General features: G+C 38.8%; 2 protein-coding genes across 2 annotated transcripts in view; both read right to left on the bottom strand.

Annotated features, from left to right (window-relative positions):
- Nucleotides 1–1053: 1053 nt before the first annotated feature.
- CCER1 (coiled-coil glutamate rich protein 1) lies at nt 1054–2185 on the bottom strand (the record flags this gene model as incomplete). The annotated part of the gene is given in 2 exon segments (XM_082636243.1): nt 1054–1141; nt 1143–2185. Coding segments are annotated over 2 exon segments (1131 nt in total).
- Nucleotides 2186–8891: 6706 nt separating this feature from the next.
- The window catches only part of EPYC (epiphycan), a gene marked incomplete at both ends in the record, with an annotated part of 34812 nt that continues 19842 nt past the window's right edge, over nt 8892–23861 (bottom strand). Inside the window, 5 exons of the mRNA XM_082634955.1 lie at nt 8892–9062; nt 14409–14504; nt 15807–16009; nt 16846–17004; nt 22277–22448. Of these exons, the coding sequence (XP_082491081.1) occupies nt 8892–9062; nt 14409–14504; nt 15807–16009; nt 16846–17004; nt 22277–22448 (801 nt within the window). The remainder of the gene's footprint in view (nt 9063–14408; nt 14505–15806; nt 16010–16845; nt 17005–22276; nt 22449–23861) is intronic.

The raw sequence follows: 23861 nt of genomic DNA on the forward strand, positions 1-23861 counted from the left end.
CTCTTTTTTTTTTTTTTTTTTTTTTTTTTTTGCGGTACGCGGGCCTCTCACTGTTGTGGCCTCTCCTGTTGCAGAGCACAGGCTCTGGACACGCAGGCTCAGCGGCCATAGCTCACAGGCCCAGCCGCTCTGTGGCATGTGGGATCTTCCCAGACCGGGACACGAACCCGTGTCCCCTGCATCGGCAGGTGGACTCGCAACCACTGCGCCACCAGGGAAGCCCAAGGCCAATCATCTTAAAAAAAAAAATCCATTCTGCAAAAACTATTTTTATTATTCCTGTGAACTTATGACAAGGAATGTATCCAGGAACAAGGCTTCAAAATCTAAGCTATGTTCCACTGTTTGCAGTTTCCTTGGATTTTAACTAGGTGTGCAAGTTGACTTCTGACCATGGGGAATCCTCTCCATTCATGGATTTATGGATTGTTGAGGCCATGGCAGATAACCAGTTCCACAGAAGCAACTTCACGTTCTTCTGAGGAAGATCCATAGCACTGTGGAACAAGGAATATAAATGAGTGGTGCCACAAGAGACTGCAAATGGGGTTACCAAGATACAACCCTCAAAAATGAACTCTGAAGGTGGAAAAACTACAAGAAAAAAATATTAAAATAGACATTTTAAAAAGGTTTCAGCTATCATGTTATGAGCACTGATGTACATTCAAAAGACATGGCACATGCTTCTTAGGCATGGAATGTATAAATCTGTTATAAAAAGAAACATTTTCAGCACTGCCAGAATTTAAAAATGAAAACCGAAAAACTCAAGCATCTAGAGGGGAAAACACCAAATGAAAATATTCAAACTGTAGTAATGACTATTTGGCCTTTAACCATTTCCAGTTAAATTATATTTGAAAGCTCTCCCTCCCCCACTCATAGACATACACAAGCACACCGATTTTTAAACGTTTTATAATGGCCAAAGAAGGGTTTACAGAGATATGTTTGTTAATGGAACTCATTTTTAATTAGTTTTTAATAAGTTGCTAATTCATTTTAGCCTCACATCAGTTCCATCTCATTCCCCAGTCCCTTTCCTGATGTCTAACAGTGAATGTCCTGTGCCATGATGAGAGCTTCCTGTGGCACTTTGGGAATTATCTGTTTGGGGTTTAAATAAGTACAGTTTATAAGATAAAGGCATTTCCAGAGGCAAACGGTTCTCTTCCTCCCTCTGCTCTTCCTCCTCCAGCCCCTCCCCTTCCTCTTCATGCTCCTCCCCCTCCGCCCCCTCCTCCACGGAGTCAGGCTCTTCGGCTTCCTCTTCGTCCGTAGCGTCGGTCTCTGCATCCTCCTCCTCGCTCTCCAACTGCTTGCCGTCACACTCCTCCTCACCACACGCCTCCTCATCATCATTTCTCTCCTCTTCCTCTACCGGCTGTGGGCTTGGAGACTGGTTTGCCTCATCCGGGTCAGGACTGAAGGCTAGAGACGGATTTTGCCCAAAGCTATACAAAGTTGCCCGCAGCTCCGCGTCTTCCTCGCCACCGCTAGGGGGCGCATCGTTTCCGAAGGAGCCGGCCGCGGATGCGGTGCCGCCCGCCTGGGCCTGTTGCGCCCGCAGCGCCGCCTGCTGCCGCATATCCTCGTAGACCTGGTTCATGATGAACTGGGTGGTGTTCCGCGGTGCCCGCAGGCCGGGGACCCGCAACCTGCACAGGTTGACCGGCCGCAGCAGCGTGCTCAGATCCTCTGAAGGGCTTCTCTGGAAGGAGCGGCGAGGGTCGCGGCGCAGGCCGCGGCCCCGGCGGCCCCAGCGCTTCTTCCTGCCCGGGGGCCTCGCCCAGCCGGGGTTCCAGGGCCCGCGCCAGCAGGAGCAGCAGCAAAGGCAGAATGGGAGCAGGCCGTACACCTGGATCACTTGCACCTGGCCAGGGGGCTTCCGGAATCCCTCCGGAGGTGAGTGCCAGGGTCCTCCCCAGTGCCCCCAGTTAGAATACACGGCCCAAGAGGGACACCTGGGTGGATGGAACCAAGGTCCTGAGCCGTGCTGTTGCTTCGGCTGTTTCCTCCGGGGCTCATACGCGGCCTTGGGACCATAGCGATGCCACCGCCTGTAAACCTGAGCGCCTCTGCGCCTTCGATGGCGGGAAGACCGGGTGTTTAATGGGGCAGAGGACGCCCCCCCGTGGCCCAGGTTAAGAGGATCCTCTTTTCTATAGAGGGGCTGGGTCATGATTCAGGGAGCTCTGAGAGGTCTAAACGGAAGCGTCCTAGAAACTGCCGTCAAGTTTGGCCAGATCTGACGGTCTGAAGAGCCTCGTGTCTCTCTCTCTCTCTTTCTGCGCAGCACCACGTGTCTGCCGCTGGGATCACGCGTTTCTCTCCAAAAGGACCCCTCTTCTCTGCTCGCTCGATCGTTCTTCCACGTAATCTCTGCCCCTTGGCACCCGGGTTGTCTCGTCCAGGTGAGTTTGGGTGGGACTGGGGCTGGGTAAGGATGGTGCGGGAGGAAGGTGTTGGTGGGCGACGCGCAGTGAGACCCGCTCCCGGGTCCCACACACCCCTGCCTCACTGGAGGCTCGGGCTGGGGACGGGAGAGGGAGGGGTTGTGCGTTACCTTGCGGCTCCCTCTCAGCCCAGGTGCTTCACCGTCGCCGTCCTGGCTAGTCTGAGGTGGGGGTGGGCAGCGGCAGCCTTTAAATACCGGCCAGGGGCCCCGTGCGCCCACCGCATCATTGGTTGCCCCGGGAGACAGCCAATTGGGGTTGAGGTCATTCTCTCTGGGCGTGGAGTTGGGGTTCCGCCCAGAACGAGGTTGCCTGTGAACATTCTCAGGGGGCTTGTGACGCAGTTTTTGAGAGAGGTGGCGAGGGGCTGGAGGCTGGGTTTGTGCTGCCCACGTTAGGAAACGCTTGAGGAAGTTTATTTGAACCCTTAAACGACCTTGAGGTGCGAGGTTGTAGAAGATGGACCTTAGGCCGAACCCAGAGGTGGGGGTTGGGGAAGAATTTGTGTATCGAAAAACAATATCCTACACCTTTGGGACAGCCCAGGGGGTAAAGAGAAAGCCCTCGGAGTCAGAATACTGGGCCCCACTCCTTGTGGCCTGTGCCCACTCTTCTAAATCCTAGGAGCTCTGTGTCAACGTACCTGAAACAAGACGGCAAAGGTTTATTGCGTGTGCTTACTGCGCGCAGGTGGGCTCATGGCACATAATCCTCACACCTACTCAGGGAGGTAAACATTGTTACCGCATCTCATAGATTAGGAAACGAAATTAATCTACCTAAGGCTGTGGGACTGATGAATTTCAGAGCTAGTATTTAAACCTGAGCCTGTTTGACCTCAGAGTCCAAATTCTCCATGAGATTACTATACTAGACTGCCCAAGCACCTTAAATAGGACTCTGGTGCTGAATACAAGGAATCTGTATGGACAAGCAGTTTACTCATTGTAACATATGCAAAACATACGCCCCTTGATTAAACATTACCAGGATGTATACCATAGGTTTGTACCTAAAAATGCTAGTATGGCAATTACATTTTTCCTTTTGTTAACCAGACAGTGTGGTACCTTGGGAGCTTTTATAGTATCAAGGTTAAGAATATGGGCTTTGATTTAAATAGACAAGAGCCTACCCTGAATGATACTATATGGTGGATACAAGTCATTATACATTTATCCAAATCTGTAGAATGTACAACATCAAGAGTGACCCCTAATGTAAACTATGGACTTTTGGTGATAGTGATGTGTCAGTGTAAGTTCATTATTAACAAATGTACCACTCTGGTGGAGGATGTTTATAATGGAGGAGGCCATGTATGAGTAGGGGGAGAGAGTGTATGAGGAATCTCCATACCTTCTCAGTTTTGCTGTGAATCTAAAGCTGCTCTAAAAAACAAGGTCTATTTAAAAGTAGAGGTGTTTCAACTTCAACTCACCAGTTAACCGCTGGAAGCCTCCAGTTCCTTACCCATACCATGAGTATAGTTATAGTGCCTGTTCCAAAGAGTTATGTTAAGGATTAAGTAAGGTATTGATTAAAGCACTTAGCACAGGTACCCTGTGAGCACTCAGTAACTGTGAACTATCATCATTATCATATTTACATGCTTTAGGACTTGTAAAGAAATTGATACAGTATACGTAAAGATAACTAACCCTGTGCCTGATGCAAAAGTAGACATCCCCATCCTTGTGTCCTTTTCTTGTCCCACTTTTGAGAAACATCAAGAAAGTGCTACCAGCCTTGATCCTACAGAAAACCACCGAGTATATCTCCTTATCACCTTCCTGTGTTGAGTGGAACAGTGCAAAAATGGAACACTGCCCACTGGGAACCTGAGTCCATACAAGCTTCCATTGAATGATAGAGAAGCAAAATTAGAGGAAGCCCTGATGCTTGCAAGGGTCATTTATGCCTTCCTGCTTGAAAATTGAGAACCGTACATGGATTCCTGGTTCAGCCCTCCACCCTTTGCTATGGGACCTATAGATTCCACAGGTATCATTCAAGTTCATTTGCTCTGTGGTTTGCTGAGGAGACAAGCCTGCTTGACTCAAAATGCAGAATGCTGACATTTTTAGCCTCCAATGTCTCTTTTTGGATGGAGACTCACACACTTGGCCTCAGCCTCTGATCTGCTTAACTTGAAATGGAATGGTGATAATCCAGATTTATGTTTCTAAGAATATACTTGGTATATGATATTGAGTTTTAATTAAGAGCTTTAGAAATTGAACATGTTGCTTAGTGGAATTCCCATCAATTTCTTCTTTTTTTTAAAAAAAGATTAACTCACAGGTAATTAAGGACATCATTTTTTTGAACAGTTGATGTGAACTTTATACCAATAATACTGGCTTTATACACTTTTTTCATGGTGAGATATATATCTTTCATATTCATCCTCCCTATTAAAAAACATTAATGCAGGATTGTCTTGTGCTACTCTTTCTTAAGAGAAGCAGCAAATTACAATTTATAATTATTGTTTTTTTCAATAGATTGACATTATAATACAGATTGTTCATGTACTGGTAAATCACCCAAGGAAATTAGCACCAGAACATGTTAAAAACCACCGTCAGAAATGCAACTAAGAAAATTTAAAGACTTTTAAAATGGACCCATACTCTTTAAATACTGCAAAATATATTTAGATTCAGCATTAAACTATAACACACCATGTTTTTATATATTGTATTCATTTATATTGCTACATAAAACGTTCCCACAAACTTAGTTACTTAAAACAACATGCATTTGTTATCTCAGAGTTTCCAAGGATCCTGGAACAGCTTAGTTGTGTCCTCTGCTCAGGGTCTTACCAGGGCTGTGGTCAAAGCATTTGGCCGTTTGGGTTCTCATCCTGCAGCTCAATTCAGGAAAATCTGCTCCCAAGATTATTCATGTTCTTGGCAGAATTTGCTTCCTTGTGGCTGTACAACTGAGGTCTGTACCCTTTAGCTGTCTGTTGGCTAAAGGAAGCCTTCAGGTTTCGAGGCAACGTGCAGGTCCTTGAGGACAGCAGTGATTCTAGCCGCTGCCCATAGTTCCCTTCCATGGGCTTCCTCAACATGGCTGCTCACCCCATCAAGCCAGCCAAGAGCATCTCCTTAGTGCTTCCTAGCACAATGAATACACACACACACACACACACACACACACACACGTACGTGTGTATTATAATCGTGGAGCTTGACTTTTGTGACACCCATCACCTTTGCCATATCCTATTGGTTAGAAACAAGACCCAGGTCCTACCAGCACTCAAGGACAGAGGATTACACAAAGGCATGAACACCAAGAGGCAGGAAATCATTAAGGATCAACTTAGAGTCTGTTTGCCACATGTTTCAAGTCAGTGCAGTAAAATATGTCCTTCATATTAACTAGTTACAACTTTATTTGGGAGATTTTAATGATATTGCATTTTGAAATTCTGATAAGTGCCATGTGACAGCATTGGTTTTGCTGTGCTTTCTGTTATTCAGAGCATTATGTTGTTAAGTTGAAAACACTGCAGTCTTGGTGTTGATTTTTGTGCATTTGGGTGACTTGAAAAGAATGCATCCTAACACTTGATGGCGGTAGTAACTCGTTCAAACTTCAGTCAGTGGAAGTCCTTATATGAAAGAAACTGCGTGAAGTTAGACCCTGTATAAATACATTTGATCACGAATACCTTATTTAAATTACTCCAGGTTGCCAATATTAAGTATTATTTATTCTAGTATGGTGGCTTTGGGTATATTTATTAGAGTTTAGTATTTTTTGACTGGCTTTTGGAACTCAAACCTCAGCTAATTAAACTTGTAAATAAAATTCTTTAGAGAAAAGTTGGATATACCTGATACATTTGGTCAGAGAAATGAAATACAACAAGTATTTCAGATTTATCTTTGTAACCAATGCATTGCTATGTTATACGAAAAATAATGTCAATAGAACTCATTTTATGCACTCTCAGAAACGTGCCTTTTTCCACCGTGAATATAATCATGTAATTTGAAACCATCTAGCAGTTCCAGAGGCTAAATACAAGGCATTAAGCCTCTCTGACTTTTTGAAAGTGAGAAAAAAGGGATTTAAAATAACTCATTGCTTTCTCTTCATAATTTGAGAAGTTGTGGGGTTAGTTTGCAAATTGGTGAGGCATGTTGTACGTCAGGGAATACCACTGCAGTATTTTCGAAACATTTATGAATTCTCATATTATTTAAGTAAATTAGGAAGGGAAAATTAACTTTGTAATGAGATAACTACAAAGACAATGTTGCTACAGATTTAAAGAGAAGTAAGGCTGTGACTTTTACGCTCATAATAGTACTATGTGTAGGTAGGTATTATTTGCTGTCGTCCTTTGAAAATATTACTAACCCTATAATAACTCAGAGTTTTCAGAGGGTTAACACAACACGTTTTAGGCCTGTCATCTGAAAAACCTGTGTATTCAGTAAGAATTACTTAGGAATTTTAAATGGAAATGTTTGCTTATAAATAGTTTTAAAGTACACTGTAATACGGGGCAATAAAATGCAGTGTCCTCCCTTTTGGAAAATAACCTGTAATATTTAGAGAAAAGTAAATGTGTGTAGCAAATTCATAAAGAAAAAAATGCTGTCATTAAAAAAAAGGATTGTATTTAATCAGGGATCAGTTTTAGAGTTTTGGAGGCTAGGATGTCCAAGATCAAAGTCTCAGCTGACTTCGTTTCTAATGGGAGCTCTCTCCCTGGCTTGCACATGGCTGACTTCTCATTATGTCCTCACATGGCTTTTCCTTAGTGCATGTGCACATACATAAACACGCACACACACACAAACACACACAGAGTAATCTCTTTTTCTTCCTCTAAGGGCACAAATCCCATCATGAGGGCCCTGTCTCATGACCTCATCTAACCCTAATTAAACTTCCAAAGGCCCCATCTCCAAACACCATCACACTGAGGGTTACAGCTTCAACATATGAATCCTGGGAGTAAACATTCAGTTCATGACAACTTCTCTGTCCAGCCTGTACACCACTTTCTTGTATTTTAAAACAGGGAAAAGTCACACTCATAGTATTTGAGGCGGGACAGTGGGGTGGAATAGGATAGGCCTTTGGAGTCAGCCCTTAATCCAGGGCAAATTATTTAAACTCTGTCTCCGATCTGTGACTTGGAATAGTCATTACTATCTCCAGCTCCTAAGATGTTGTGAATTAATACATGCAGAACACCTTAGTAGATGCCTGGTACGTATTTTGTGTCTGAGAATCGGCTCCTGTTCTAACAACGTGCATCCATGTAATGGGCTGATACGCGTTGTTCAGAGTCAGTAGAGCTGTATGTGCCGAGATGACAGACATCAGCAAGAAATATGTTTAAGTGAAATAAGCAAGGTGCAGAATAGTGATTATCTTTTGTGCGTAAAAATCCATGTTTACATGTACTGATACATACATATTGGTGGTATATATATACATGTAGCAAGCGCAGACACTTTTCTGTAAAAAAAGGGAAATTATTTATGTGCAAGTTTTTTTTTCTTATGGAAAACTGGATAAAAGTATGCAAGAAACTATTGACTGTTTCTAAGGAGTGGAGCTTAGGGTTTGCTGCTGGAAGGAAACTCACATTGCATTGTATACTCTTTTGTTATCTTTCAGTTTTTAAGCAAATGCCTATATTATTATCATACATTTCAGAAAGATCAACTTTTTCTAGAAGGTACTCCTCAACTTCTTCCCTACTGTGATTTTCATATCATTGTTTATGTTTTCCATTTTGTATATTTTATTTTTCTCACAGGCACAGAAATATGCCAAGTAACTAGTCAGTTTAGGAAAGGTCTAAAATGAGTTGGCAGGCCTTTAAGATGATAAAATATTTTTCAAATACTGAAGCTATGTGTATTATTATGGTTATTTGCATGTTGTGGTTATAATGAGTATTTTTCCACAAAGCCATTATAATTTTCAAATATTTTTATTCTTTTCTTCATTTTATTTAATGAATTTGAAAAAAGAAACATGTTTTAGTGAAAAAAAAGGAGAGAAAAGTTTAATTAAAAACATTTAAATCTTGGCAATATACCTAAAATTTTAATTTTTAATTTTTATTATATGATTAATTTAAAATTATAGAGGATATGAATCCCTAAAACTTGCAAATTACATGTGATATATAAGAATATCTGTGAAATATTTTCTATCTTTTAGTTTTGCTCCTTCTGTACATCTTTTAGTTTATTCCTGATTCATCTCGTGTTTTCTTAGATTACTAAGTTGCTATCATATATTAAAACTTTTAGCTGTATTTTATGTAATTATATCATCTTTCAGAACACATTTTGAAAGTATCATGCTGACTTTTCTTTTGGAAGAGAACGGTAAGAATTGTTTTGCTATAGCAGGCATCATAACGCTGACCATTATCTGAAATTAGACAAGATTCCCAATAGGCAAACGAGGTAGGCATATGTAGGCTTGAGGAGTTTTGCTGAGATTGATAGGGTTTCCATCCAATCGAATATCCTCTAATGCCTTACGAATATAAGTCAAATTTTTAATATTGCAGAAGGTATCTTCACGCATCTCCAGAATGTTGTTATTCTAAAAAAGATTAAAATAAATGATTAGACATGATATAACATATTCTTAGTATTGATTAATAATATAGTGCATTTTGCGTCACCCCTGTTTTTACCCTTTCATTCCTTCTCTCATCCAAAAATGCACGTTATGTCAAGCACTTCCTAAACAGTGGGGATAAATCACTTAACATAATACACAAGTACGGAGCTTGTACTTCAGTAATGGGAATATACAATAAGGAGGTGAAAAAACAAATTTAAAGAAAACAAGTTATTTCCAAAAACGATGTGAACTCAGAAGAAAGGATGGTGACTGTGACAAGTTATCTTAAGAGGCAACAGTGGAGCTGAGCATGGAGTGACAAGGAGACATGGGCATGGAAAGAGCTGAGGCAAGAATATCCCAGGAAGAGAGAACACCAAGTTCCAATTCTGAGTAATTAGTATGGAAAGTTTAAGAATGGGAAAAAAAGTCAACATGGCTGAAGTGAAGCGAGGGAGAGAGTGAGCAAATGTCAGGAAGATATAGATCTGGGCAGGGCCCAGAACTAGATTTTTTTTTTTTTTTTTTTTTTTCCGTATGCAGGCCTCACTGTTGTGGCCTCTCCCGTTGCGGAGCACAGGCTCTGGATGCGCAGGCTCAGCGGCCATGGCTCACGGGCCCAGCCGCTCCGCGGCATGTGGGATCTTCCCAGACCGGGGCACGAACCCGTGTCCCCTGCATTGGCAAGCGGACTGTCAACCACTATGCCACCAGGGAAGCCCTAGATTTTTAAAAATAGCTTTATTGAGTACATTTCACATACCATAAAATTCGCCCATTTTAAGTGTACAGTTCAGTGGTTTTCAATATAGTCACAGACTTGTATAAGGACCACAACAGTTTAATTTCAGAGCATTTTAAACATCCCCCAAAGAAACCCCATAGATATTAGAAATAACTCCCCATTTTCCCCAACCTCTAGCCCCTGACAACTTCTATACTACCTTCTGTTTCTGTGGATTTTCCTATTCTAGACATTTCACAAAGGGAATCAAACAATATATCATCTTTTGTGACTAGGTTCTTCCTCTCAGAATTGTATTTTCAAGATTCATACATGCTGCAGCATGTATCAGTACTTTTTCTTTTATCGCTCAATAATATTCTGCTCTATAGATATGCCACATTTTTGTTTATCCATTTATCAGATAATGGGAATTTGGATTGTTTCCACTTTTTGGCTCTCATGCATAATGCTTCTATGAACATTTGTGTACAAATTTTGTGTGGACATATGTTTTCAGTTCTCGCATATGTACGTAGGAGTTGAATTGCTGTGTGATATGATAACTCTATGTTTCATATTCTGAGGAAGTATTAAATTGCTTTTTAAAATAGCTGCACTCTTTTACACCTCTACCAGCAATGTATGAGGGTTCCATTTTTCTCTGCATCCTAAGCAACACTTGCAATTGTCTGTCTGTTTTATTTTAGCCAACCAAGTGGGTGTAAAGTGGTATCCCATTGTGGTTTAGTTCATTGCTAGCATAGAAATACAATTGATATTTTATGTTGATTTTATAACCTTCCACATTGCTGAACTCATTTATTAGTTCAAATAATTTAATACATTACTTGTGAGTTTCTATATAAAATATTTGTAGATCAATTTGGGGGGTATTTCCATCTTAATATTAAGACTTCCAAACCATGAATATGGGGATATCTTTCCTTTATTTAGCTTTCTTTCCCCCCAGGTTTACTGAGGTATCTTTGACAAATAAAACTGTAGAATTTAAGGTGTACAGCATTTTGTTTTGATTTATGTATACATTGTGAAATGGTTACCACAATCAAGCTAATTAACATTTCCATCACCTTACATAGTTACCTTTTGTGTATGTGTCTGGTGAGAACACTAGAGATCTACTCTCAACAAATTTCAAGTATACAGTATAGTGTTATTAACTACAGTCACCATGCTGTATGGTACACCTCCGGAACTTATTTATTGTGAATAACTAAAACTTTATACCCTTTGACCAACGTCTCCCTATATCCCCCACCCCCCAGTCCCTGGTAACCACCATTCTATGAGCTTGACTTTTTTAGATTTTACACATGGGAGAGATCATATAATATTTTTCTTTCTATAGCTGACTTATTTCACTTATTTCTCCAGGCTCATCCATGTTATTGCAAATGGCAGGATTTCCTTCTTTTCTCAGGCTTAATAATATTCCATTGTATACATAGACCACAATTTCTTTATCCATTCATCCATTGACAGACATTTAGGTTGTTTCCATATCTTGGCTATTGTGAAAAGTGACACCATGAACATGGAAGTGCAGATAACTTGAAGATACTTATTTCATTTCCCTTGGACATATACCCAGAAGTGGGATTGTTGAATCATATGGTAGTTCTGTTTTTAATTTTTTTTGAAGGAACATCACACTGTTTCCCACATCTGTATCACCTTACATTCCCACCAACAGTGTACAAAGGTTACCTTTTCTCCACATCCTTGCCAACACTTAACTTTGGTCTTTTTGATAATAGCCCTTCTAACAGGTGTGAGGTGACATCTCTTTGTGGTTTTGATTTGCATTTCCCTGATGATTGGTCTTGTTGAGCTCCTTTTCACATACTTATTGGCCATTTGTATGTTTTCTTTAGAGAAATGTCTAATGAACTCCTTTGCCAATATTTTAATTAGCTTATTTGTTTTTTCCTATTGAGTTGTTTGAGTTCTGTATATATTTTAGATATCAACCCCTTCTCAAATGTATGATTTGCAAATATTTTCTCCCATTCCATAGGTTATCTCTTCTCCCTGTTAATTGTTTCCTTTGCTGTGCAGAAGTCTTTCAACAATATGTCATAGTTTTCAGTATACAAATTTTGCATTCTTTTATTAATATTATTCTTAGGTAATTTATTATTTTGTGACTATTATAAATAAGCTTGTTTCCTTAATTTTATTTTCAGATTTTTCATTTCTAGTATATACATATATATTAGTATTTATATATTGATTTTATAAACTGTCATATTGATGAACTAATTTATTAGATTTCTATTCTGATCCATGGCTTACTAATGAAGGTGTTGTTTAACACCTACGTATTTGTGAATTTCCTGTTTTCTTTGTTGTTGATTTTTATTTTAATTTCATTGTAATCAGAATACTTTGTATGATTTCAATTCTTTTCAGTTTGTTGAGGCCTGTTTTGTGGCTTCGTATATTGTATATCCTGGAGATGTTCCTTGTCACTTGAGAAGAATGTATATTTGCTGTTGTTGGATTGAATGTTATATAGATGACTGTTAGGGCTAGTTGGTATATAATGTTGCTCAAGTCTTGTGTTTCTTTGTTGATCTTACGGTTAGTTGTTCTATCCACTATTAAAAGTGGAGTATTGAGGAACCCAATTATTATTGTTGAATTGTCTCTTTCCCCGTGTAATTCCGATAGTGTAATCTCTATAAATTCTGAGGCTCTGTTGTTAGGTGCACATGTGTTTATAAGCATTACATCTTTCTGATAGATTGACTCTCTATTATTACAAAGTGCCCATAAGGAATAATACAGATTTAGTGCCTATGCACTGTACTATTTTCTTTGCTAGGTAATAGATAGACGTTGTTAATAATTATCATGCCTCACCTTTAAGTGATACTTATCATGTATCAGTAAATGCAGTACCCACTTTATAAACTAAAACTGAGATGCAGGGAGGTTTAGATATTTGTCCAATCATTACATAGTGTCAAGTAGAATTTCAGCCCAGGGAGTCTGATTTTGCCAGAGTTGTCATTCTTAATTACTATACCATATGTTGAAAAACATTTTTCAAATGAATCAAAAAAGGAGATTTTTATATGAGCATTAAAAATGAATATAAAATGAAGATAATTTAAATTAAAAACAGCTTTATACTGGATATTGGTGAGGTGATTGTGAAAGAGAAATATTTTAAAAGGTTCACTTAATGCCTTTCTAAACCTTAGAATAGGGACTGTAAAGCCAATTACTTCAAAAAAATCTTATATTGTATACACAAGCACATTCAGTTTAAATATAACATCAGAGACCTGGTTACTCTGTAGAAGTCAATATCATCAAAGACAATAATAATAAAATTTAATTCAGAATTGGAAAAAAAGTTCCAAAATTTCCCTGAGGATGCCCTTGAAAATCCTCTTCCAAGCCTAAACAAGGCAAGAAATCCTCATATTTATAGAAATTCACCCCCAGGAAAAGAGAGACCAAGAGAGAGCCATAGAGAAACAGGACGAGCACCAGAAAGGGAATACATATTAAGGAAGTTAACACAGCCAGAAAAACTCTCAAAAGTGACAGACTCAGACAAGACACATAGACAGTTATTCACAAAAAGACACCAAAAAGAAGTATGGAAAGATATAAATAGGAATAAAATAAAATTCACAGAGGTAAATAATTACAGGATCCACAGAGAAAAAAAGAATCAGACTTGCTCTCCCATAGCAAAATCACTTCTTGTGATGGTCTATACTTTATTTTTTGCTAAAAGATTGTAATATTACACCATGATATCGTGTCTTTGAGCGCATAATGGTTGTCTTCCCTACAGATTTATTCCACAGATGAAATTATTACATTGATTACAGCTGTAGAACAAAAGTTACTCATCTGAAATAAATAATTTATCTTTCTTTGTTTCAATAACCAAAAACATTTGTTTTAATTGATCATATTTTTAATATATTTAGAAAATATTAGATCATAGCATTTTGAAAATGTGTTTTCACTCATTATTTCAGAGATAAAATGTAGCTTAAAGGGATTTAAAATAATGCAAGCTTTCAAATATGTTTGTTTAGAAAAAACTTCATTTTCTTAATCCAGAGAGATGGAAGTCTGTCATCTCTCAGCAGATAGGAATGCCCTAGGATTGAATTTTCCTCAGTTACATGGAACCTAAAATCAAGAGCTAAAACGGACATTTTTTTCCCCCTGAAAGCTAGAAGTCAAATTAGATTTTTCTTGCCCTCTTTTTCTCTTCCATTTCTAATCTTTACACATTTCTTCAGCAGATGAAGCTCTTATTTTTTTTTTAAAGAAGCTTTGTATGTCAAAAAGATGCATTATGACTTGGCAAAGAATGAAAATAAAGACTAAAGTTATCAGAAGTAAATCAGTAGAGATAAGAGTCATGAATGTACAATTACCTTGTACTCAGATTGAGAGAGAGAATGAATTAAAGACAGGAGAGAGAAAAATTGTCACAGTGTATCAACATGCCATTATAAACAGCTTTTGCATCCCACCTTCACCTGTTTGCTTCTGTTTTCCGTGAAGGTGTTGGGGATAACTTACTAGCAGAAGCCTACCTGGAGGTGAAGTGCCCGTAGGTTTTCTGGGAGTGGCAGAGGGATGTGTTCCAGGTTGTTATCGGAGAGGTAGAGATGATGGAGATCAGGCATATCCTGTAAACATTCCGAATGGAGGGTCTTAATAAAACTTAGTAGTGCTACACTGTAGTTTTAATTCCCCGTCTGTGAAACTATTTGTGAAGTAATACATGCCTGTTCAGGTCTTGTTGTGTAAAATTGAGGCAAATTAGTTTCCTGTGTTACTGGACAATTCAGATGAGTTTTGGAAGAATTGATAGCAAGCCAATACCTCTCTGTGCAAATGAAACATGTTTCTCAATCTCTAGGCAGAAGCTTTCTTTGCCCACTCTAACTTTCTCTATTTAAGCAAGGCAGCGACTTCCCACATAAGACACTCTGCAATAGGATTTTGAGGATTTTGGTGAGACATAGCAAGAATTTCCTTCATGTTACAGGAATGGAGAAATGAAAAGTTCTCCCCAACAAAATCCTGCTCGCTCCAGCCCAAGTACCAGGTAAAGGGCAGCCTAGCAAGACAGAATAAGTTTAGACAATAACAGGTCCACTCTAGCCAAACATCACAGGACAAACTGTGACTCACTACCACCCATGCCAACAAAATCTGAGTGGAGAGACTAGATTTCGACCTTTGCCAGGCTCTAATGACGTGCCCTAACTTCCTGGCCCACCAGGGTGGTGTCACAGGAGGGCTAGTGGAGAGACAGGGTTTCCACCATTGCTCAGTGCTAACGGGTCCACATAACCCCCTGTAGCCTCCATGGAAGTCATGTGATGTCCCTTCAAACAGTAGTTTAAATTTATTTGTTCAACATATATTTAGAGGAGCAGCATGAATGGAGTAAGAGTGGGTAAGAAAGCCAATCTGGTTACTATTCTCAGATTCTATGCTGTTATTCCAAGCAAGTCACTCTGACCCCAAACTTGTTTCCTTCACTTAAAAAACAAAATGCATAATTAACTGAATCCATTCTCCTTACAAAATAATTTAGAAGGTTTCTACCCTCAAAGGCACCACCCACACTCTGTACAAGTAGTTGTCCTTCCAACCACATAAGATACTCTTCTTAAGTGGCGTTTTTGGTAACTACAATTCATCCAGCTTACAGCATTTCCAGGTGCAGTTTATAGAGTGGTGCTTCAGATAGCCACGCACTTCTTATTCCAGCTCTGCTTTCTGTTCTTGGTGTTTGAGCAGCCTCAGAATGTACCAGAACACAGTATTTCCCCAAAGCATGATACATAATGTTGTAAAGTTTATTTTAGGAGTTAAAAGTCTCATCAAATTGATCCCCTTTGTGGAAGTAAAAAGGCTAGTCATTGATAGCAAAGGGAATGGGAAGGTGAAAGTCTTTCATATTTAAACTTAAAACTCACTTTAAAGGCTTCTTGCTTTATTCCTTTCCTTCCAAGTCTATTGTTGCTAATATCAATAAATGTTAAAGTGGTTGGCAATTCTGGGAGCTGCCTTATCTTGTTGTCACGCAGGACGAGCTCTCGGAGTTGAGGCAGCTTTCTGAATGCATCTTCATCAATCTCAGATATTAAATTTGATGTCAGATCAATCCTTCTTAGATCATCTGGAAAAAAAAATGAGGGAAGTAGTTAAATATTCTTGAATATGTTCTGCTCACATAAAAATAGGAATATAAATTTTCCCATATACAAGCAAATATAAATATGAATTTAATTAGCAATGGACAATTAATGAAACAATTATTTCTAACAACTTTATAAAAATTTGTTTCCCCAAAATACTATTCATATTTATGCTCTTATAAGAAAGTGTAATTTTAGGAAAGAAATCGACTCATTATATTTAACTGGTCTTTTCCCTATATTCTTCATAAACTTTGTCTGGATTTTCTATTTAAAGCATTTTTCTCACTGATGGCAGATTGTTGTATTTTCTAATAGTAATAGATGTATTAGCATTAAAATGCAAAGGCATTAAAAAGAAACTTTCGAATGATTAAAACACTTAATGAAGACAAGTACCAAAATTCTTCAAAGGTGACAACAACTATAAAGTCAGAATTTAGGTTTGCATTCATCAATCATAAAGCAATTGTGCTTTACTGGAAGTCTGTTCAAACAAGCCAGATCCTAGTAAATATATGACCATGACTTTCTACTCTTATTGTTACAACATGATCATGAGCTTTAACCTATAAAATAGAACTATTTGTGATTTTTCTTTAGTTGAAAATAGTTGGAGAATATCAACAACTATATAGTTTCATAACAACCTTTAATCATCATTTTTTCTTATCATAAAACAAACCTTCAAACGTAAAAATAATTGATTTGAGTCATATTTTGATATTCAAGTTTCATTTTCAGTACCAGCATTTCACAGTGCAAACATTTTAGGAAAAGTCTGTGAAGAGAAGGATATTAGTGCCACCATCCTTACTTAGGCTTGCAAAATCGTTTCTGTTGATCTTTTTAATTCTGTTAAAGCGGGAATAGAAATAAGCAGTGTTCTTGGGCAGCGGAGGAATAGCATCAAGTTCATGGTCATCACAGTATACAGTGGTACTTATACAAGTACACAGAAGGCAGGTTGGAAAGTCTAAAAGAAAGAGGCAAACAATATATGTAAGCAACAAAAGCAACTTCTAACAAATTATGTGATTACGAATATTTATTAAACAAGATTTGAGTCTCATACAGACTATTCTGGCATATTTAATATTTTCTCATATAGTTTTCTTTAAATGGAATATTAAAGTCAAATATACCAACTAAGGCTACTCCAATAATTAGTATATTCTTTGTAATGCTTTAAAATTTTATTTTAAATTACTGAGTGAATATTGCATGGTTGTTGCTCTTATATTTACTGGAAATTCTATTTTCAAATGTAAACATTAAGATTGTGGTTTTTATAAATTTAAAACATCACATGTAATATTTTTATTAGGTCTTTCATTCAATATTTAAACAACCCACTGAAACAAAATCAAGAAAAAGATAGGGTAATAATCATTAATATTAATTCACTCAATGTGCATTTATTAAATCTTTTCTTTGTAAATGGCACTGTGCTAGCTGATGAAACAGGGGTGAGCCAAAGAGACAGTTCTGTTTTATAATCTGCTATGTAAGATGAATGTTAATCACACAAATAAATAAAATGATGACTGTGGTAAATGTCAAGAAATATCATAGGAGCATAAACTACAGGAATTTGATTTAGTCTGAGAATCATCGTTTTCTGAGGAGGTGATAATTGAGTTGAAATCTGCAGGAAGAACAAGACTTGATTATGCAGGTGAGAGGGAAGAGCATGCGGGCAGAGGAAGCAGCAGGTGCCGAGTCCCTTCACTTGGGAGGAACCAAAAGATGGTCCCTGTAGCTACAGCACAGCGAGCATTGCAGTGTTTAAGACATAATACACACGGGCCTTACAGGCTGTGGTACAGGTTTTGTTCCTTATCCTAAGGATGGGCAGGGGTATTACATGATCAGATTTGCATGTTAAGATGTCACGCTGATTGAAGGTAAGCTGGAAGACTGAGGGAGGGCCAGTAGACAGAGAGGAGATGAGTTATCTGGATAAAAGATGATGGTTGCTTGGCTAGGATAATAGCGATAGAAAAGACAACAGATCCAAAAGAGTTGTCAGGCTGGACTATATCTCCACTTATTAATCTAATTTTTTCTATCACCCCCGTACATACACACTCCTACCTGTCCTTCACACTCTGTTTATTGGTCATGTAGAGGCCAGTGAGCTTCAAGGGAGATAGAGAAGCAATGGCCAGAAGAAAAGAAGGACAGTAGGATGGACGATGTTACGGAGGCCAAGTGGAGAGATAGTTTGAAGGAATAGGGAATAGAAAATAATCTAAGCCTCCTGAGATGCCAGTTAGGGACTGAAAAATGTCTCTTGGATTGGTTACTGTGGGGATTATAGGAAACTTCAGTAAACACTGTGGAGTGATGAGGCTGGAAGCTGGATTACAGCCACTGAAGGAGGAAGTTAGAGGTGAGGAAATAGTTACAGCACATACAAACAATGCTACTGAGATGTTTGACTGTAAAGAAAAAGGAAAGAAAGATGGTGATAACTATAAGAAGACATATTTGTGGTGTGTATGATGAGGAAATGGGCTAAAGTGGGAGAGATTTGAAGAAAAGAATCCAGAGGAAGAGAGACAATGTAAAAAGGATCCTGAGAGGGCAGCAGGAAATGGGACTCAAAACACAATGGGAAGAATGAAGATTTCAGTTTAATTTAAAATCTGTGGTGTGAAGGACGCATCTGTGAAACCACGGTTCCTAGCTCAATCCCTGTATGTATCATTTAGTTCATTGAGAGAAAGTTTGTTCTATAATTTGTCAGATTTCCTAGTTGCTTCTGGTCACTAGTCATACCCTGGAAAAATTATGAACTAACTTAATGTAATTCTACCACTGTTACTGGAAAAAGAGTGCAAAATTCTGATAATAAATCATAGGTGTAGTAGGGGAAAAAAAACACAATCGGAAGAATTTACATCCCACATGTGGAAGGACAGACAGTTCCTCTGTTGTAATAGGAGGAGATGCATGGATGTAGATGTAGGTAAATTATATGTCTGCAAACAGAAAGACCAAGGAACTGCTGACCGGAAGACTGCATTTTCTTTATGAAAGAGGAGGCTAAGCTCTCTGATGAGTTCGAGGGGTTTAGGGAGGAGGAGAAAAAATTTGAGACGTGAGATGGATGGGGAAAGTGCACTAGCCATGAGAGATAGAAGAAGAAAGTGATGGAAGACTTTCTTGGGATTGCTCAGTGTCAATTCATCCCCGTTTAGCTGAGACTTTGCTAGTTTTAGCACTGGAAGCCCCCGGTCTTGGGATCCCTTCACTCCCAGGCAAATCGGGACATTTGGTTGCCTTCGTTGAAGGAGCCATTCGTGGTTTGAGATCAAGAACTAGTAATGCACCTACTAAGGTCTTATTACTGTTGTTAAATAGAAAAAATCACTTATAATAACAACTTCAGGAATGAAAACTATTTTAGGAATGTAAATCTAGGAAAAAATTTTAAGGGAGAGCTATGCAATATTTAATACTTGCTAATTTTTGTAATCACTGTAAAGGAATATTTGCTACTTATCACAGTTTTTAGAAAGTAAAGCATTTTGTTCTTCTATATATTCATGGTCATGCTAGTTTAATAATCACTTAGGATAATTATATATAGTCACACCAGTTATTATTTAATTCTAGTTTTTTCCACTCATAACTCAAGCCTACTTTATGTGGCTTCAGAACACTATTTCTAGAAATTGACATTCATAGTAACAAATAATATTTTGATTTTTAATGTTTTAAATATTTCCAAACTATTTGCCTTTGATAAATTTATAAGATTTAAATTTAATTTTAAAGTTTAGAATTTTGAGAGATGCTTCCTCTTTGGAAAGTAAAATGTGAATTAAAATTTTAACTTCATTACTTATTCTCAGACTCCTTTAGAAACAGAAAGTTTTTTTGTCATAATTTTTCTTATATTGTTTCAAAACTGACATTATTGAGCCATAAGTTTTACTAAAGCTTTTAAAACGATTGGACATTCTGCTCTTCTGCTGTTCCCGGCTCATTAGGTAATGATGCCAGATCAGTCAACTTTTGAAAGATCTGAAATTACTTAAAAGTAATACTGTTCTAGAGGTATTTAATTTCCGTATTTTGAGGACTTTCTGCTGGATACGTACATCTCCTTCTCACTGTGTGTGTATCTCCCCGGTTCTGTCTGTAGCGTGTTCTGCTTCCTCATAGAAAGCTGACTATGTGGAAAGAATATGGCGTCTTCATTAAAGAAAGGACCTAGTGGCCTCTGTTTTCATGCCAGCGCCCCTACGTACCACTTCCATGACCTTGGACAACTTTTATAGTATTTTGGAATTTTAGTTTTCCTATTTATAAAGCGAAGGTAATAGTAACTAGTACTTACTTAGTATGGTTGTATCTCTTCAAAGAGCTAATGTACATAAAACACTTTAGTGGCTGGCGTATAGGCAGCGTTTCACAAAAGACAACTTTTTTACACTACTTATTGGTGAACAGTTAAAAACTCACCGAAGCAGAGGGTAGATTGGTGGTTACCAGGGACTGGAAGGAGGGGGAAAGAGACAGCTGTTCAACAGGTATAAAGTTTCAGTTATGTAAGATGAATTAAGTTCTAGACATTTGCTTATAACACAGTGCCTATAGTTAACAATGCTGTATTGCACACTGAAAAGTTTGTTGAGAGTAAACAGAAAAGGTATACTCTTCTATCAAGAATAGAGTATTGAGGGCTTCCTTGGTGGCGCAGTGGTTGGGAGTCTGCCTGCCGATGCAGGGGACACGGGTTCGTGCCCCGGTCCGGGAAGATCCCACATGCCGCGGAGCGGCTGGGCCCGTGAGCCATGGCCGCTGAGCCTGCGCGTCCGGAGCCTGTGCTCCGCAATGGGAGAGGCCAGAACAGTGAGAGGCCCCCGTACCGCAAAAAAAAAAAAAAAAAAAAAAAGAATAGAGTATTGAGAAAAACTAACATTTATGATGTTTACTGTGGGCCAGGCACTAACTTCATTCAATTAATCCTTACAACAACTCTATGAGGTAAGATCTATTATTTATTATCCCAGTTTTTAGATGAGGAAACAAAGGCAAAAAAATATTGAATGCTTTGCTCAAGACTGTATATCTAGCAGAGTCTCAAAGCTGGGATTTGAATGCCCTCTCCTCTCTTCTGTTCTCTCAGTGTGTTCTGTACAAACTTTTCTTATATTACCTATAACACATTACTGTCTCTAAGTTGGTTTACATGTCTGTCTCTCTGTACTAGACAGAAATATCTGTGAAAACAGTAGTCATTTTAAGGTAAGTCTTGTATCTCCAGAATTTCTAGTACAGAGACTCTTGATACTAACCAAACCTTTGCAATGGGAACTCTGTACCCCCTCACAGCACCATTCTCCATGTGTTTAAAAGTGTTCTGGTGTGAGTCCACTTGAACAGCCCCCAAGGTTGACACTGACAAATTCTAACATGAAATACCGACAAATCATAGAATCAGGTTCAGCACCAGGAATTCCTTCTCATGACCTAAATAAAAGGCCATGGTTTACATCAACTTCAGGCCCTACGAGATGGAGTCCGATGTTATAAAATACTTTCTTCTCTTTTCCTTTTCCTGCTGCTTCCCAGGACTGAGTGAAAAGAAGCCTGTTTTCTAATAAGTACACAGACAAGAATCAGAACAGGCTTGCTTCAAACCCGGTGTGTGAACCTGATAGCTATGTGATCTCTGGAAAGTTCCTGTGGTTTCTGAGCTAGTTTCCTTGGTAATAATGAAAAAAATTAATACTAATACCTTCACAAGGAGGTTGCAATAGTCAAACGAGATAATGTCAAGTGCTGAGCATTATGGCCCACAGAAAGCATGTGCTCAGTCAATGTAAAATATTATTACTATCATCACCATCATCATTATCATCATCATCATCCATCATCACTTGATCTGGAACTGCTGGGGCCTGATCTCTCAGACACGGATTCTGATCTTGCTGATAGTGTATCGTTTGTTCTAGAAATGCATTCCACCACAAAGCTTTCTGAGTAGTGATGCCAGACAAGTATTTTGACCCCAAATCTTTGGTTATTTGATCATTTCCATCATGCCAAAGCAGAATTATTAAAACAGCTTTATATTTTAATACAAAATACAGGTATATCTCCTGCTTCAAACGTAGACTATAACAAAGTTTACTCCTTGGGTCATGGGGGCTCCCTGCAGAGTTGGAGCTTGTCAGTTTTGAGGAATGAACAAGTGGACTTCATTACAATCCAGCTTTGATGGACCTGACCTTCATTGGTGTGTGGGCCCAGAACCCCAGGGAATTCAGGCTCCTGTGGAGAAGAGCCATCAATCAGCCTGGGGGTGGACTCCTCTTCCTCTTCCTCTTCAGCCTCCTTTGGCTGTGGTGGCGGGGTGCGGAGCTCTCTGTTCCCCCAAGGTATCGCTGTCGCTATTTCAATCTGAAGAAGAAGCAGAATTTCATCAGGCAACCTTCTCAATCACCCTCTGTGGCAGTTACACAAATTTAAAATGTATCCATCTTTGCCGCAAGAGGTCGCTGGTGTTCTGAAGTTGAACAAGGTGGGACGCCTGCTTGCCTGGGAAGGTACATGCGGTTCCAGTTACTGTTACTGTTTTTAATTAATTTTGTTTCTCAAATCTTAGTAATAGTTTCCAATGCCTTTTAAATTTTGGTCTTACTGCTCTTCACAACATTAAAAATAACCTCGTTTATTGTTTTCTAAATACCTACTATTGCAAGAATATGTTATTGTTGTGAAAGATTCAAATCAGTCCAGAAGTGTGCAGAGTAAAATCCAAAGTCCCCTTCATCCTGCAGCCCCAGTTCTACTCCTCTGGTAGACAATAACCAATAAGAAATTGATGTGTGTTTTCAAGTCCTTTTTTTTTTTTTTTGCGGTACGCGGGCCTCTCACTGCTGTGGCCTCTCCCGTTGTGGAGCGCAGGCTCAGCGGCCATGGCTCATGGGCTCAGCCGCTCTGCGGCATGTGGGATCTTCCCGGACCGGGGCACGAACCCGTGTCCCCTGTATTGGCAGGCAGACTGTCAACCACTGCGCCACCAGGGAAGCCCTCAAGTCCTTTTAATCCTTGGTTTTCTAGATTCGAATATTCTGTTCCTTTACAATGACTTACACTTCCTCCAATTGCATTTTTAGTGAAAAGTATCCTTTGTACTAAAATAAAATATATGGAGACAAGAAAACTACATGATTTGATTATGGAATGCTATTTCTCATATATTTTCACTATTATTTGAATAACAAATTTTACCAATAATATTTGGGTATTAAAATTGACCTTTTTGAGAGCTTTGACAATAGGAGGCACTTTTATAGAATTTAAAAAGCTTCTCAAAGGTTTTTTTCGTGGCTTCTATTTTAGATTACACTTGCTTTTCTCTTCTTACTTGCATATTTTATGTAGTGAGTTGTTGCTTCTAAGAAAGCTGTTTGCATTTAAAACAACCAGTTACTCTTAACTTTCTTCCCTTATCTCAATGTCTGTTCCTTTGTATCCCTTAGTAAATCCCTACCTCCCTACCCTACATTCCTGCCAACCTTGTAACTTTGGGCAGGAAATCTGTTCAAGACAATTAGTTATCAACATGTAGGAACCACCCTTTGAGGCCTAGTTTTTTCATGGCATCCCAGAAATTCCAAATTCTCGCTTTATCACCTTGATATGGCCTCCTGATTCTTTCCATCCTTTATTTGGTTTCATTAAAAAAGCAAAACACACAAATTGCTTTCTAACTTATTTAATGTCAAAGTGATATGCAAGCTGTTACTTTCATGTGTACAGTAAGTACATAATTAGGCTAGATATTTTCTGAATATTTTAGATAGATGT

The sequence above is a fragment of the Mesoplodon mirus genome, assembly GCF_964341445.2.
Source record: "Mesoplodon mirus genome assembly, chromosome: 11".
Taxonomy (NCBI): Eukaryota; Metazoa; Chordata; class Mammalia; order Artiodactyla; family Ziphiidae; genus Mesoplodon; species Mesoplodon mirus.